Source organism: Bombina bombina, chromosome 1, assembly GCF_027579735.1.
Source record: "Bombina bombina isolate aBomBom1 chromosome 1, aBomBom1.pri, whole genome shotgun sequence".
Lineage (NCBI taxonomy): Eukaryota > Metazoa > Chordata > Amphibia > Anura > Bombinatoridae > Bombina > Bombina bombina.
The window spans coordinates 667,782,510-667,798,705 of record NC_069499.1 but is presented as its reverse complement, the minus strand read 5'-3'; the positions used below and the strand labels follow the sequence as shown (position 1 = coordinate 667,798,705).

Below are 16,196 nucleotides of genomic sequence, written 5' to 3'. Positions count from 1 at the left end.
CTAACCCTAATAGACAAACACATGCAAACAAATATATAGGCAATTGTAAGATTCTATACGCAGAAATCATCGTAATGTGATTTATATTGGCTGCAGGATTTACGTTTTAGAGTACGCTCACTGCTAACTTCGCTCTACAGAGCGGTGTCCCTTTCCAGTGAGCTCTATTACTTTTCAATAGGAGACGTCTTACCACTCGCAGGGACAACCAAATTATTCCTCTGAGCATGTGAGAGATAACGAGTGAGCTCTGTCGTAACCTAGCAAACATGTACTCTGCATAAAACATACAAAACGTCTTGGAACAGATATACAGGGAGTGCAGAATTATTAGGCAAGTTGTATTTTTGAGTATTAATTTTATTATTGAACAACAACCATGTTCTCAATGAACCCAAAAAACTCATTAATATCAAAGCTGAATATTTTTGGAAGTAGTTTTTAGTTTGTTTTTAGTTTTAGCTATTTTAGGGGGATATCTGTGTGTGCAGGTGACTATTACTGTGCATAATTATTAGGCAACTTAACAAAAAACAAATATATACCCATTTCAATTATTTATTTTTACCAGTGAAACCAATATAACATCTCAACATTCACAAATATACATTTTTGACATTCAAAAACAAAACAAAAACAAATCAGTGACCAATATAGCCACCTTTCTTTGCAAGGACACTCAAAAGCCTGCCATTCATGGATTCTGTCAGTGTTTTGATCTGTTCACCATCAACATTGCGCGCAGCAGCAACCACAGCCTCCCAGACACTGTTCAGAGAGGTGTACTGTTTTCCCTCCTTGTAAATCTCACATTTGATGATGGACCACAGGTTCTCAATGGGGTTCAGATCAGGTGAACAAGGAGGCCATGTCATTAGATTTTCTTCTTTTATACCCTTTCTTGCCAGCCACGCTGTGGAGTACTTGGACGCGTGTGATGGAGCATTGTCCTGCATGAAAATCATGTTTTTCTTGAAGGATGCAGACTTCTTCCTGTACCACTGCTTGAAGAAGGTGTCTTCCAGAAACTGGCAGTAGGACTGGGAGTTGAGCTTGACTCCATCCTCAACCCGAAAAGACCCCACAAGCTCATCTTTGATGATACCAGCCCAAACCAGTACTCCATCTCCACCTTGCTGGCGTCTGAGTCGGACTGGAGCTCTCTGCCCTTTACCAATCCAGCCACGGGCCCATCCATCTGGCCCATCAAGACTCACTCTCATTTCATCAGTCCATAAAACCTTAGAAAAATCAGTCTTGAGATATTTCTTGGCCCAGTCTTGACGTTTCAGCTTGTGTGTCTTGTTCAGTGGTGGTCGTCTTTCAACCTTTCTTACCTTGGCCATGTCTCTGAGTATTGCACACCTTGTGCTTTTGGGCACTCCAGTGATGTTGCAGCTCTGAAATATGGCCAAACAAGTGGCATCTTGGCAGCTGCACGCTTGACTTTTCTCAGTTCATGGGCAGTTATTTTGCGCCTTGGTTTTTCCACACCCTTCTTGCGGCCCTGTTGACTCTTTTGAATGAAACGCTTGATTGTTCGATGATCACGCTTCAGAAGCTTTGCAATTTTAAGAGTGCTGCATCCCTCTGCAAGATATCTCACTATTTTTGACTTTTCTGAGCCTGTCAAGTCCTTCTTTTGACCCATTTTGCCAAAGGAAAGGAAGTTGCCTAATAATTATGCACACCTGATATAGGGTGTTGATGTCATTAGACCACACCCCTTCTCATTACAGAGATGCACATCACCTAATATGCTTAATTGGTGGTAGGCTTTCGAGCCTATACAGCTTGGAGTAAGACAACATGCATAAAGAGGATGATGTGGTCAAAATACTCATTTACCTAATAATTCTGCACTCCCTGTAATTTCTATATTTGCTTAATTATGTCACAGAGTAGTTTTCCCACAGTTCAGCTTGCTTTTAAAGATAAAAAATATTCCACTTATTAAAGGACCAGTAAATTCAGTAGATATGCATAATAAACAAATGCATGATAACAAGACAATGCACTTAGGGGTAGATTTACCAATGTCTGTCTGACATGATATGCTGTAGCGTATCATGTCCGACAAAAATCGCTGAATGTCGGCAGCATACACTGTCGGCATTTATCATTGCACAAGCAGTTCGGCCGCTAGCAGGGGGTGTCAATCAGCCTGATCATATAGGATCGGGTGGATTGAAGAACGCAGCCTCAGAGGCAGTGGACAAGTTATGGAGCAGCGGTCTTTAGAAGGGGAGCAAGGGCCAACAAATCTACCCCTAAGTCTGAGCTTCAAATAAGTAGTACATTTTTTACTGACACATTTCAAAGTTATGCCTATTTTTACTTCTCCTGTATCATGTAACACACTATTGTTGCAAATATTACTCCCATAGACTGCTAAAGACACATGCAAATTCCTAAGCTTCTATGAACCTAAGTTAATTCTTTCAGAAAGGATACCAAAAGAACAAAGCAAATTTGATTATAAGAGTAAATTATAACTTTTTTAAAGTTTTGCATTAGAATGTAATATAGTGTAATATCATTTTTCAGCATAAGGCAATTTTGCATTTTGGATTCTAAATTTACATAAAATATACATTGTTAAAATCAAGAAAAAGGTAACAAACTTTGATGTTTATTTCAGACAGTTTCCAAGTGTGCAAATAATTCAAGAAATGGTTTAGGATACTTTTACAGAAAGAAACTTTAGCAGCACTTTATAGGTAATAGGACATGAAAGAACATAACATACACCTATACCTCAGCACTGATCACTACTTCTTACACAAACCCTAAGGATAAATATGCACAAGCAGTGACTAGCACTATTATATACTTAAAGGGACAGTTTAGTCAAAATTAAACTTTCATGATTCAGATAGGACATGCAATTTTAAACAACTTTCCAATTTACTATTATCATCAAATTTGCTTTGTTCTCTTGATATTCTTTATTGAAAGATACCTCTTTCTCTTCCTATTTTGAGTCTCTAAATTACCTTTTTCTCTTCCTATTGTCAGTCTCTCGATTACCTCTTTCTTATCCTATTGTGAGTCTCTTAATGATCTCTTTCTCTTCCCATTCTATTTTAGGCCCAAAACATCCTTCATCAGGTGAGGTCCACATATGGGTGAAAGACACCAAGGATTTACCACAGCTACGGCCATCTGGGGTGGACTCTTTTGTCAAATGGTCAGTGGTTTTAATTCTATTCATTAAAGAGTTATTGCCTTTCATAGTTTGAATATAAGAAGTTATATTAACAGATACATTTGGATATTTAAGATCTTTTTGTGTTTCTCAATAATCTTTAAGACTCCTGTGATTTGTTTGATGTTTATCATATGTAAAGTATAAAAATATAGACATAACGTTAACTACAATTTGTGTTTCATGAGATATCATCCCCTATTTCTGTTTTTTTGTAAAATTATAGTAGTTATTAGTGTATTTAAACAATCAGGTTTACATACTTGTTTATTTAGATACTGTGCTACAATAAACACTTGCACTTTCACCTCTGCACATTATCCTCCCATTAATATCATACTTATATGTATGTTTACAGCAGTGATTAAGCCATTCTTTCTAGACACAGACAGCAGAGTAACTATTTCTTGTCAGAGTCCAATGATTAAACCATTTGTTCCACACACAGGGAGCAATGATTAACTCCTTCTTGCTATAAAACAAATAGATGGGGACTATTCCTGTCAGTATCTAAAAAAATATGGTATTGAACCCTTCCTGTCAATCCCAAATAGCATTGAGTAAACTTCTTCTTTACACAGAGAAGTGATTCACCCCTATGTGTGTTACAGACAGCGGTAATGAACCCCTATGTGTTAGAAGAGTAAGTAACCATTTCTTTTTAGTCCTTCCTGCCAGAACAAAAAAGAGAGCATTGGTTAAAGGATTTTTTAGTGCTTGGCAGACTTATGTGCTGCTACTGCTAATTGGTTTACCAGCAGAGTAATTGGTAGTAGAGTAACGTGACGTTGTTGATTTTTTTTTTTTTAATTGGATGAACACCCACCACTGCTTTTGTACACTGTGTCCCTAAAATCCATAAAAGCCATACTTGCCCACCAAGTTTTCCTATGGTTTTGGACATTGGGTCTTTGAAGGAAGGAACCATTTTCAGAATTAGATATTGCATTATTTTAGCTCTTGGTCCATAATTTCCCACATTGTATTACAGACATAATTGATTAAACAGGTTTAATTGACTCAAGTGGACTGAAAATTATATTTGTATTATTTTCATATTGCATACTGCAATCACTCATGACAAAGCAATAGTGACAATGTATATTCCAACTATTATAATACACAACCTGCTGGTTATTTGGGAAAAAAAAAAACTATTTCAGAAAAAATTTAAGTTGAATCATATGTTTTCTGTAATACAAGGAACTTTAGTAGTGTCCTTTGTGGATTTATTACTCAGTATATAGAGAATTACATAAACTCAAGCATTGTAGTCTACATACGCGGTACGCTCTCATGGAAAGAAGTTAAGTTTCAACAAGGGACACCAAGAGAAAGATGTACATTTGATAATATATGTAAATTGGAAAGTTTTGTAAAATTATATATGGTCTCTAAATCGTTTTATTTTGACTTTCATGTTTGTCCTCCTACATGGTGAAAAATTAAGAGCCTATAATAATAAAAAACTAGATCTTATTAAGGACTAAAGCCTTGTCCTTCTGTTTTATTTTTTTTAATAAAGGGCACATTTTATTTGTAGCCTCTGTCACATGGTTTGCCTTTTTATTTTATGGGGGCTTGCAGACATCATAGATTACTTGTGTTTTATTCTGCACTATATTAAGGAGATGTTCTGGGAACTCCTGCTTTAGCACATATTGGTGGCAACCAGTTTGCATAGTGGTGACCTACTATTTGGTATCCCGAGGGCTGTAGTTTATCCTAAGCACCATCATAACTGTATTTGCTTGGTGTCCCTTTAAAAATGTGTGTTCCTGTTACTACCTCAATAGCTGTGCCTTTTTTGTATCTGCTTTTCTTTAAGCTCAGTTGGGTAACACCAAGTGAAATTTGCATACTGATACTTTAAATTTGTCTGAAATATATTTGGCAATATGCATGCTCTAAAAACATTTCTCTCCAAATTCCTCAGCTATGTGCTACCCGACACTAGTAAAAAGAGCTACCAGAAGACACGTGTCATTAAAAGGGATTCAAACCCTGTTTTCAACCACACTATAGTATATGATGGCTTCCACACAGAGGATCTCAAGGATGCATGTGTTGAGTTGACTGTTTGGGATCATGAAAAACTCAGCAATCATTTCCTTGGAGGGATCAGACTTGGACTTGGGACAGGTAGTGTACTCTTTAGGTTGGTCTTGTTATAGTGAAACATTAGCATTTAGGATATTACCATGCTTCAGACCTTAGATTACTCTGGTCAGTTTATTACTTATGAAACTTGTTTACATGTCTAGTTTTTTCCCATTCTTTTGTATATCAATCCGTACATTCTAATATGTTTTCAAATAGGTGCTCCCAAAAGGTAGTAAAAACAAAGTGCTGATATATAGATGACAATAATAAGATGAGAAAAAAGTGTAAGAATAATATTCTGCCCTTGTAAAGCCATATTTTTACCTCTGTAATTATCTTGTATCTAAGCCTTTGCAAACTGCCCCCTTATTTCAGTTATTTTGACAGACATGCATTTTAGCCAATCAGTGCTGGCTCCTAGGAACTCCACGTGCGTGAGCATAGTGTTATCTATATGACACACATGAACACCCTTTAGTGGTGAAAAACTGTCAAAATTCCCTGAGAGAAGAGTCGGCCTTCAAGGGCTTAGAAATTAGCATATAAACCTCCTAGATTTAGCTTTCAACTAAGAATACCAAGAGAACAAAGCAAAATTGGTGATAAAAGTAAATTGGAAAATTGTTTAAAATTACATGCCCTATCTGAATCATGAAAGTTTATTTTGGACTAGACTGTCCCTTTAAGGAGAAGTCGATCTCTAGACACCCTTGCTTTTGAAGATCAACACATAAGTTTAACAATGTATAAAATTAGTGTAGGTGTCAGCTGTTTTTTGTTTTTATCTTCTGATGAGAACCTTATATAAGGGGTGGCATGTGGCATGATGCAAATTGGATGTAATGAATGTGGCACAATGCTGTAGATGTAAATCAGTTCAGTAGGGAGTAGATTGTTATGATTAACCATGAATGTATTTATATTATATAGTTTCAGTAATGATAAGTGAATCTGTAAATACTAATCTTGATTTTGGAATAAAGACTATATGTATGTATGAAAATGAGAAAACAGAAGTGATACTGCTAGCATTTAACTTTTTATTTTTCTTCTTGTTCTCTTAAGGTTGTAGTTATGGCATTTCAGTGGACTGGATGGATTCTACGCAGGAAGAGGTGGCCTTTTGGCAGGAAATGATATCAACACCAAATGAGTGGATTGAAGGTTCACTTCCTTTGAGATCGCTGGCTGGAAGACGGAAGTTTAAATAAGTAATTTATGGGGAGAACATTAATTGCTACTTTTCAGTGAAGCATTTTGTAATTTATAAATAATTGTTATTTTTAAAGACTTTTCCAAACCTGTAAAAGATGACAACTTTGAAGATTTGCCCTGCCTGGTCAGTGTTTTATTCTTTGCAGTTGGACCTCCCATTTTAATATAATGAATTTATATTATTATTAATCATTTTTAACTATAGAGTGCCTTTTGGATTCAAAGCACTTCTACTTCGCAGACATCTATGAAGCTCTTCCTTGGTGGAACTTTGGTTTACATTAAATTCTTGAACTCAGATTAGCAAAGAAGAAGGATGGCAAAAGGATACATATTATTAATATTAATTGGTGGGTACAAAATTAAAGGGTCAATATCTGAAACATTGACAAATCTATCCTTATTTTCTCCACAACACTAACATCAATAATAGATAAGGGATTTTGATAAAGAACTAGAGTTCTGCTTTATTTCAGCTAGCGTGTCACATAGTTTGTTGATTCCTTTTGCATTATGCCTTGTTTCCATCAGATCTATAAAGCATCAATTGTCCAGTCCTCAAATATTCTGAACTTTCCAGGTTTTAAGGATTTTCCTGCTAGATCAAATGTTTAATGTTACTCAAAATAATCCAGAAATGAACATTCTAAATATATGCCTTGTCAGGGCTACTTGAGGACTGTTTAAGAAACACTACAGAATAATGTAAATGGACATATCTGTTATGTTAGATCGTTCAATCATCATTATTCATACTTCATGTTTTAATTTTTTTTATTTTTTTATTCTTTAATGAGTTTATTTACCCGACATCTCATCCACTCACAAGTGTACATGGCCAATAGAAATTATTTGTGGAAACTCTCAGTGACTGGCCAAATAGTTTGCTGTTAGAAATGACAAAGTGTGGAATATTGTTAAATAAACGCATAAACAAATTAGAGGGTACTTAGTTAAATTAATTTTCCTTTGAAGTGGGAATCAATCAAAGCAGAATGTTCTTACAAAAGGGATTCAACTAAGTATCATCTAACTTGTTTTAACATTTATTTCACTACATATCCCACTTTGTCCCTTCTAATGGTTTTGTATTGCGATTTTATTTTTTTGTTACATTTATTATTCAAATATTTTGCCATGCTGGAAGAAGAGACAGGGTTTGGAATTTACTGGATACCTTAAAAAATAAATATTTGTGGATTTAACACAAATTATTTTGTTTATAGTCTATTGCTCATGATACATTTTAAACAACATCATCACTGCCAAGTGTCATTGTTAATGGACCAATTCATTTGCAGGTTTATTTTCTTAAAATACCAGCTAACTAATCTGACACTATCTTATTTATGTGCTTATATTTTTTCACATGGAAATATATAATAAAATACTATTGTGTATAATGTTTAATTGAGACATTATGCTTTTAATAACTTATTGAATATAATATAAAGAGGTTATTTCTTATGTGAGTTTTCAAGATTTGGGTCCATTTAGACTTTGTGTACCTTGTTCATAAAACCACAGGGTGCAATACCTGTGGAACAGGGGGTTAATAAATGTATTGAAAGAGCAAGCAAGAATATGGAGGTGCCAGTTGTGTACTTTTTTAATAAACAGACAAAGATGCTTTTGTATATAGACATATGTACAATAATCAAATATGTTTTGAGTCTCAAATAAAAATGAAGGTCCCAGGACTTTTATGGATTTGTCATCTCTTTTCTGGCCTTCTGCAATCCATCCTGACTAGGGTTGCCACCTCGGCCAGGTTTTCCTCGACACTTATGAGTTACACATGCTGCAGGGTGTGCAGAGGGCAATATGCATTGTGCTCCTGGACAGCACATGAATAGTGACCCTGGGCTGCACTATTCATGTTCCTCCCTGTACACCCTGCAGCATGTGTAACTCATACGTGTCTAGGAAAACATTGCCGAGGTGGTAACCCTAATTCTGACAGATGGCCCTTTCCTGAGAACAGAAAATATTTAATTTAGTATATAAAAAAAAAAAGCTTATAGCATATTTTACCTACAGTAATATAGTTAAAAGGATAACATCATCACTAATGCAACAAGGCCAGCATGATATATAGCCAAACTACCAAAACCTTTTTTGTGGCACAATGCTAACATAAATCCACACCTTACAAGTCTTGAATGTTACCATAGTTATTCTGTGCTTTACACTCGTTCACAAAAATGTTTATTTTTTCCTGATAAATTAAGCTTAAAGGGACAGTCTATTCCAGAATTGTTATTGTTTAAAAATATATATATATTCCCTTTATTACCCATTCCTGAGTTGTGCATAACCAACACAGTTATATTAATAAACTTTTTACCTCTGTTATTACCTTGTATCTAAGCCTCTGCAGACTGCCCCCTTATTTCAGTTCTTTTGAAAGACTTGCATTTTAGTTAATGTTGACTCATAAATAACTCAATGGGAGTGAGCACAATGTTATCTATATGGCACCCATGAAATACCTCTGCCTAGCTGTGAAAAACTGTCAAAATGCACCTAGATAAGAGGCGGCCTTCAAGGGCTTAGAAATTAGCATATAAGCCCACTTAGGTTTAACCTTCAACAAAGAATACCAAGAGAACAGCGCAAATTTGATGATAAAAGTACATTGGAAAGTTGTTTTAAATTGTATGCCCTTTATACTGTTTCTTTAAGCTTGGGGAAATTTAAACTTTTTGTATGACTCAGGTTATTTAAATTAAAGTTAGATTCCACTGGTAAGAAGAACTTAAAGGGACAGTCAAGTACAAAATAAACTTTCATGATTCAGATAGGGCATGTCATTTTAAACAACTTTCCAATTTACTTTTATCAACAATTTTGCTTTGTTCTCTTGGTATTTTTAGTTGAAAGCTAAACCTAGGAGGTTCATATGCTAATTTCTTTAGTTAGTTCACGTGTTTCATATAGATAACATTGAGCTCATGCACGTGAATTTACAGCACTGATTGGCTAAATTGCAAGTTTGTCAAAAGAACTGAAATAAGGGGGCAGTCTGCAGAGGCTTAGATATAAGGTAATTACAGAGGTAAAACGTGTATTATTATAACTGTGTTGGTTATGCAAAACTGAGGAATAGGTAATTAAGGGATTATCTATCTTTTAAAACAACAAAAATTCTGGTGTTGACTGTCCCTTTAAACATTAAATTTTATGTTGGAAAAATCAGTAACTGATAAGTTGGAGTTTATTATTAATTTAAGGCCTGCAAAATGGACATTAAAGTGCAAAAAGAAAACGTAATTTGTTATAAGATTTATGATTGCACTGTTACTTGCATTTAACAGTGTGTTTTACAAAAGGGGTTAAACACATATTTAAAGTCAGCTCCAGTGCAGCAATGTACTACTGGGACATTGCTGAACACGTATGGTGAGTCAATGACAAGAGGCATATGTGTGTAGCCGATAACCACCAGCTAGCTTCGAGTAGGGCATTGTTGCTACTGACCCTACCTAAGTATGCTTTTCAACATAGGATATCAAGAGGTACATTTGATAATAAAAGTCTATTTAATTCCTTCATGCTGTTAGGACGTTCCATGCCGTCCTAACGCTGCTGGGCTTTAAAGGGACATGAAACCCCAAAATTTTCTTTTATGATTCAGATAGAGAATACAATTTTAAACAACTTTCTAATTTACTTCTATTATCTAATTTGTTTTATTCTCTTGGTATCATTTGTTGAAGGAGCAGCAATGCACTACTGGTTTCTAACTGAACACATGGGTGAGCCAATGAAAATCTGTATTTATATGCAGCAACCAATCAACAGCTAGAACCTAGGTTCTTTGCTGCTCATGAACTTTCCTAGCTAAACCTTTCAGCAAAAGATAACAAGGGAAGGAAGCAAATTAAATAATAGAAGTAAATTAGAAAGTTGTTTAAAATTATATTCTCTATCTGAATCATGAAAGAAAAAATGTGGGTTTCATGTCCCTTTAACGCAGAAGGACAGCATGGAACGTCCTACCTTATAAGGCGTCCTGCAGCCTCCCCCATTGACCAAATCAGGATTGATTTGGGGGCTTGCCTAACAATGTAGGCATTCATCCATGTTCCGATCCTGGCCTTGAAATCATGTGATCACATCAACAATCGCGGTTTTTCATTTTTCCTGCAAGTGTTTACATTGGAACTTACTTCCAATATTAACACTTTAGTTCTGGCTCAAAGGGGTTAAATTGCATTCTCCATCTGAACCACAAAACTTTAATTTTGACTTTCATATCCCTTTAATAGTGTAAAGGACTAAGAACATACCGTCTGTGTATACTGATACCACATTAGCCTGAAAAACTCTTCCAAGTTGTATAAGTTGTATATGTCCTATTGTAGACATGTTGGTGTGTGCTTGTTTGCATAATACAGATAGGCAACTGGATTAGAAGATCAGTATGGTGAAGAGGTAGCTTGATTCATGTATGTGCTCCACTTCCCAATACTAGGATGTGGATTCACCAATGGGAGATTCCTGATACAAAACCCAGAATAGTTTAGCAATCTTTAACCCCTTAAGGACCGTCATTTGTCTTTTTATGGTGATTGTGTTATTAACAGCACTAGTAGAAACAAGAAAACCCTTAATGACTGGCGACATACATGGTACTTCACGGTCATTAAGGAATTAAAAAGACTCCAAAGCACTTCTGTTAAATTGTATTATTTTTTGTTGCAAAAAAAAATGTTCATTACAACCATGTCATAAAATGTAATACATTTGCCAGTTAATTTAATTACTTTATGCCAAAGAATGCTAAAGACCCTTTTATGGTCCTAAGCTCCTATTATCCTACCTAGCCTAGAGTAGAAAAGAACATTTGAAAATAGAAGAAAACTGGAAAGTTTTTTAAAATTGGACACTCTGGGGCCGATATAACAAGGGCCGAATGGCCCTGAATGTAACTGTTAAACAGGAGTTGAGACCACTGCTCTTTAATTTGTACACCTCCTCTGAAGCGGCGGACATCAATCCACCCAACCGCATACGATCGGGTTGATTGACACCCCCTGCTAGTGGCCGATTGGTCGTGAATCTGCAGGGAGCGGCATTGCACAAGCAGTTCACTAGAACTGCTTGTGCAATGATAAATGCCAACAGCTTATGCTGTCGGCATTTATCGATGTGCGGTGGACATGGTCCACTACAGCGGATCATGTCCGCTCGCACTTTGTTAAATCGGCCCCTGTATCTTAATCAGGAACATTTAAATTTCACTTAACTATCGATGTACACATAAAAGGGAAGTTATTAATTCACCTAAAAGCTTTTTTAAAGCCCAAATTGGGAAACTTCAGGAAACTAGAAGAGTTTTAAAGGACCACTAAACACAGTAGAAGTGAATACACAATAAAATGACAATGCATTTACACTTTGAAATAAGCAGTAGAATATTTTCTGGCAAATTTCAAAATGAATCCAATGTTCCCTTTCCCTGTATCATGTGACAGCCATCTGCCAATCACACAATGCATATACTTATATACTATGTACTTTTGCACAGGCTCAGTAAGAGCTGGAGACCCAGAAAGTGTGTATATAAAAAGCATGTTTTGATAATGGAAATATATTGGAATGTTTTGTTATTTAATCACATGCTTTATCTGAATCATTACTTTTTACTTTGGTGTCCCTTTAATGCTAAAAAGGATAAATGACTTGTAGTTATATTGTGATACAAGGTTTATATTGCTGCTAAAGTTAATGCGTTTATACCCTAATTGATGACTTGAAAATGAAAATGCTTAAATATGTAATTTGCAATGTTAATGGCATTTATTAGTTTTTTTGCCAGTCACTGATGTGAGATGGTTTACAAAAAGAAAACTGTAATATTTTGTATATAATTGTTTTGACTGTATAAATGTCCCCCATAAACAAACCAATAAAACACATTTATGTTCCAAATAAAGAGTGTGTTGTAATTTCCCTTCATGGTGATTGCAAGAACATGTTGTTCTCATGGAAATAAAGATTACTGAAAAAATAGTGGGGGTAGACATTGTAGGGAAATTTATGTTGAAAAAAAATGTTTCTATTTGACATAATATAAAACAAACCATATAGTTAGGCAGATGGAAATCAGTGAATTCTGAGGTGTAATATCAATAACTTTTAAACTTAAAAAAAATATATTGTATATATGTATTTAAAGGTCAATAAGCCTTTATCTTGAGCCTATAAGATGACATCTGTTTCCTTCTTAATACAGGGAGAGTCCACAGCTGCATTCATTACTTGTGGGAAATACTGAACCTGGCCACCAGGAGGAGGCAGACACCCCAGCCAAAGGCTTCAATACCTCCCCCACTCCCCTAATCCCCCAGTCATTCTTTGCCTTTCATCACAGGAGGTTGGCACTTGGCAGAGCATTGATGAAAGTTAGAGTCTGGAGATGCAGGGAGAGTCTTTCTTCGAAACCATCCAGACTCATATTAACAGCTCCTAAGCAATCAGCGTTGATGAGTTTCGCTGCCTGCTTTTCTTCACTCAAGTCCATGTCAGAAGCAACTCTACAGTCTGTCAAACTTGAAGCACAGTGTTTTCTGTTCCACGGCATAGATTCCGGTAAGATCATTTAATTTTTTATACATATGTTAACGATAGAAGACAGGGTCACAGTGGGACTACTTTTATCTTTATGGAATCCCTGAGGTGGATTATTGAACAGTGGGGTTTGTTTTTAATCATATTTATTATGTGATTTTGGCTGCTTTATGTGTAGGAGACGTTTGGACTCAAAGGTTGATACGGAACATACAGGTTATTTGTTTTTATTCATATTTGAGAGCTGCACAGTTTTATTAAGCTGGCGCCCTTTTCCTTTGCAGGGGCGGTCCTGCATGATGCACCGTGTGACCGGGAGTGGTCATGTTTTTCCATTTCCTATTCCTGACCGAGTTTCTGCGGAAAGGAGCGAGTTTCTCTATCTGTCTGGGTCATAGGATATCTTTCCTTTTTCATTCCTCTTTTGGGTAAACTTCAGTTTTATGGACTGTCTCTTCCAGTAAACCTCGTTCTGATCCTAGTTTTTTTTTTTTTTGGGGGGGGGGGGGTCTGGGGTTTAACATGGCAGTATCCTGATTCCAGATTTATCAGTAGCGCCCTGGTCTTGGCAATTCTGGTTTACTTACCATCGTCTGTTAGATGACTTGTAGGGTTTTCATCTGTCTTCTTCGATCCTCAGAGATGGATCTAGACCAGCGTTCTCTGGTGTAGGCATCATGGTGGATCCCTGGATGCTAAATTGGTCTTTATAGACAGGAAGATTTTTCCTTAGATTTTGTGAAGTTAGAGTTTACTTCATCAAGTTGTGTCCTCCAGACTCCCTTCAGGCCATCGCTGGCTCTGTGGTGGGGGGTGATGTTTTTGTCCTGGGGCCCTTCTTGGATTTCTTTCCTTTGACAGGTCTCATCTCAGCCAAGGCCGAGACATTGGCATGGCACTGTTTTGAATCTGTCTTAACAGATTTACCTGGAATACCGGTTGGGAGAATCGCTCTCCAGTGTCCTTGTCCAGATCTCCCTGTCCTGAGGGACATTTCTCTTAGCTCTCCCGGGGCGGGTTTGACTCAAGTCGCAAGCCTGTCAGTTTTGGGAAAGCGTGTCCTATGAGGTACCGTGGATTTAGGAGATTCCCTCACGATTATTCTTATGGTTCCTCAGGCAAGCATTTTGCTCGGAGGGTTTGGTCTTCTGGGTTCGTCCCAGTGTATGGATTCTAGTCAGCCTTTTTCTCTCAGTAGATTAGATCTCTTTCTGAGAAAGAGAGATTCTCCTGCATAAAGGGTAGTATCTCGAGTTTGATGGTGGGCGGCGCCCACTACTGCTCGTTGTCAGCGATCTACTCTCTGAGTGTGATCTTCTGGGACGGATGTTCCCTACAAACATTCCCTTGATCTGGGAATAAAGTCTCTATCTGAAGGTTTTTGGATGTTTGTATTTGCATGGGGATGCCGATCGAGAATCTCAGGACATCCGTACCTATCCCAGGTTACCCATTATTGGGTCGTGGTTCAGGGATCCTCAGGTGGAGCTAATGGATCATTAGCTGTGTCTTGGAGGTTCAATACAACCTTTTTCTTCTTCTGCCATATCACTCTTTCTTGACTGATGGCTCGATCCTAGCAGGAGCAGGCATCAGTGAGATTGATTGCTCCGTTTGTGACCACAAGATCGGGTTCACGGTCTAGGAGTTTCGCCTCCATGGGGGTTACCTTGTTGCAAGGATCTGCTGGGTCAAGGCTCCTTTTGCTTAATCGAATATTATTTCTCTGAGGCGGACTGTGAGAGGTCACTTGGTCTTAGCCGAGAGAGGGTTTTTTTCTTAGAGGTTATGGTCCTCTCCTTGAGCGCGTAAGTTGGTTCCTCGTCATCTATCATAGGTGTGGAGGACCCCTTCTGTCTGGAAGAGCAAGATTCATCCTGGCACTCTATTCTGGCCTGCCAGGGTTCACTTTTTTCCCTCCAGGATGATCTGGAGAAGGGCCTTCTTAGCTAGTTACTTGTTGGGACAGTTTCTGGGCCCTGTTTGTTTCTTCTGCTCTAGAGGCTCGTTGAGCTTCCGGGTGTACAGTTTCTGACTGCGTTTAGGCTGGTGAGTCAATCTGATGCTCCTTCATGGAGCTTAGATCTTATTTTTAGGTGGTTACCTAGGGCTACTTTTGTACCTATGCAGGAGGTGGTCTTTGAATTTTATTTACAATGATCTACTTTGTCTGTAGATTGCTTCTACGTGCTATAATCTCTGTCTTGCAACCTTGCAATACGTACTCCTTATTGGGGTTTCCTCTATAATAAGGCTGTTCTACGAACCTAGTTAGGTTTTCTTCCTGAGGTTGTGTCTATTTGTGACTTCAATCGAGAGATTGTGGTCTTTTTATATGTCCTATTCTTTCTCTAGTGGGAAAAGTTTTCTCTTTTTATGGAATTGTGCCTTGATGTATTTTTCAGGCTACATACGAATAGACAGATTTCTCTGTTGAATATATGTATCTGGGAAGCGCAAGGGTCAGAAGGCATTGTCGACTTCCTTATTTTTAGTTGAGAAGTGTCATCTGCTTGACATAGGACACACCAGGACACAAGCCTCCTCAGAGGTTTACGGGTCAGTTCGAGAGCAGTAACGTCATCTTGGGTCACTAGCATGAGATCTCTATGGATCTGATTGTTGGGCAGCTACTTGGTCCTCCTTACTTTCCAAAGAGTTTTTTGATTTTCCTTTTTTTGCTTCTGTTGAAGCAGCCTTCGGGAGAATGGGTTTTTGCAGGCTGTGGTGCCCTTAGATGGGGGCCACCTCTCCTTTTGCCCTCCCATTAGCATTCAGTGTCCTCTGTAGCTTGGGTATAGTTTCCCACAATTAATGAATGCAGCTGTGGACTCTCCCTGTATTAAGAAGGAAAACATAAATTATGCTTACCAGATAATTTCCTTTCCTTCTGTACAGGGAGAGTCCACAGCTTCCACCTATGTTCTCAGATGGGCGGCCCTAAATTTTTATCTTTCTTCTGGCACCTTTTTTCACCCTGATATTTCTCCTACTGTTCCTTGTTCCCTCAGCAGAATGACTGGGGGATGAGAGAAGTGGGGGAGGTATTTAAGCCTTTGGCCAGGGTGTCTTTGCCTCCTCCTGGTGGCCAGGT

General features: G+C 37.5%; 1 protein-coding gene across 4 annotated transcripts in view; it reads left to right on the top strand.

Annotated features, from left to right (window-relative positions):
* The window catches only part of LOC128645842 (synaptotagmin-like protein 2), a 258,116-nt gene extending 245,649 nt beyond the window's left edge, over positions 1 to 12,467 (top strand). For all 4 annotated transcript variants that reach the window (XM_053699133.1, XM_053699132.1, XM_053699131.1 and 1 more), the window contains 3 exons: positions 3,091 to 3,190; positions 5,145 to 5,350; positions 6,377 to 12,467. In XM_053699133.1, coding sequence (XP_053555108.1) covers positions 3,091 to 3,190; positions 5,145 to 5,350; positions 6,377 to 6,522 — 452 coding nt within the window. In that variant the 3' untranslated portion in view covers positions 6,523 to 12,467. The remainder of the gene's footprint in view (positions 1 to 3,090; positions 3,191 to 5,144; positions 5,351 to 6,376) is intronic.
* Positions 12,468 to 16,196: the final 3,729 nt, after the last annotated feature.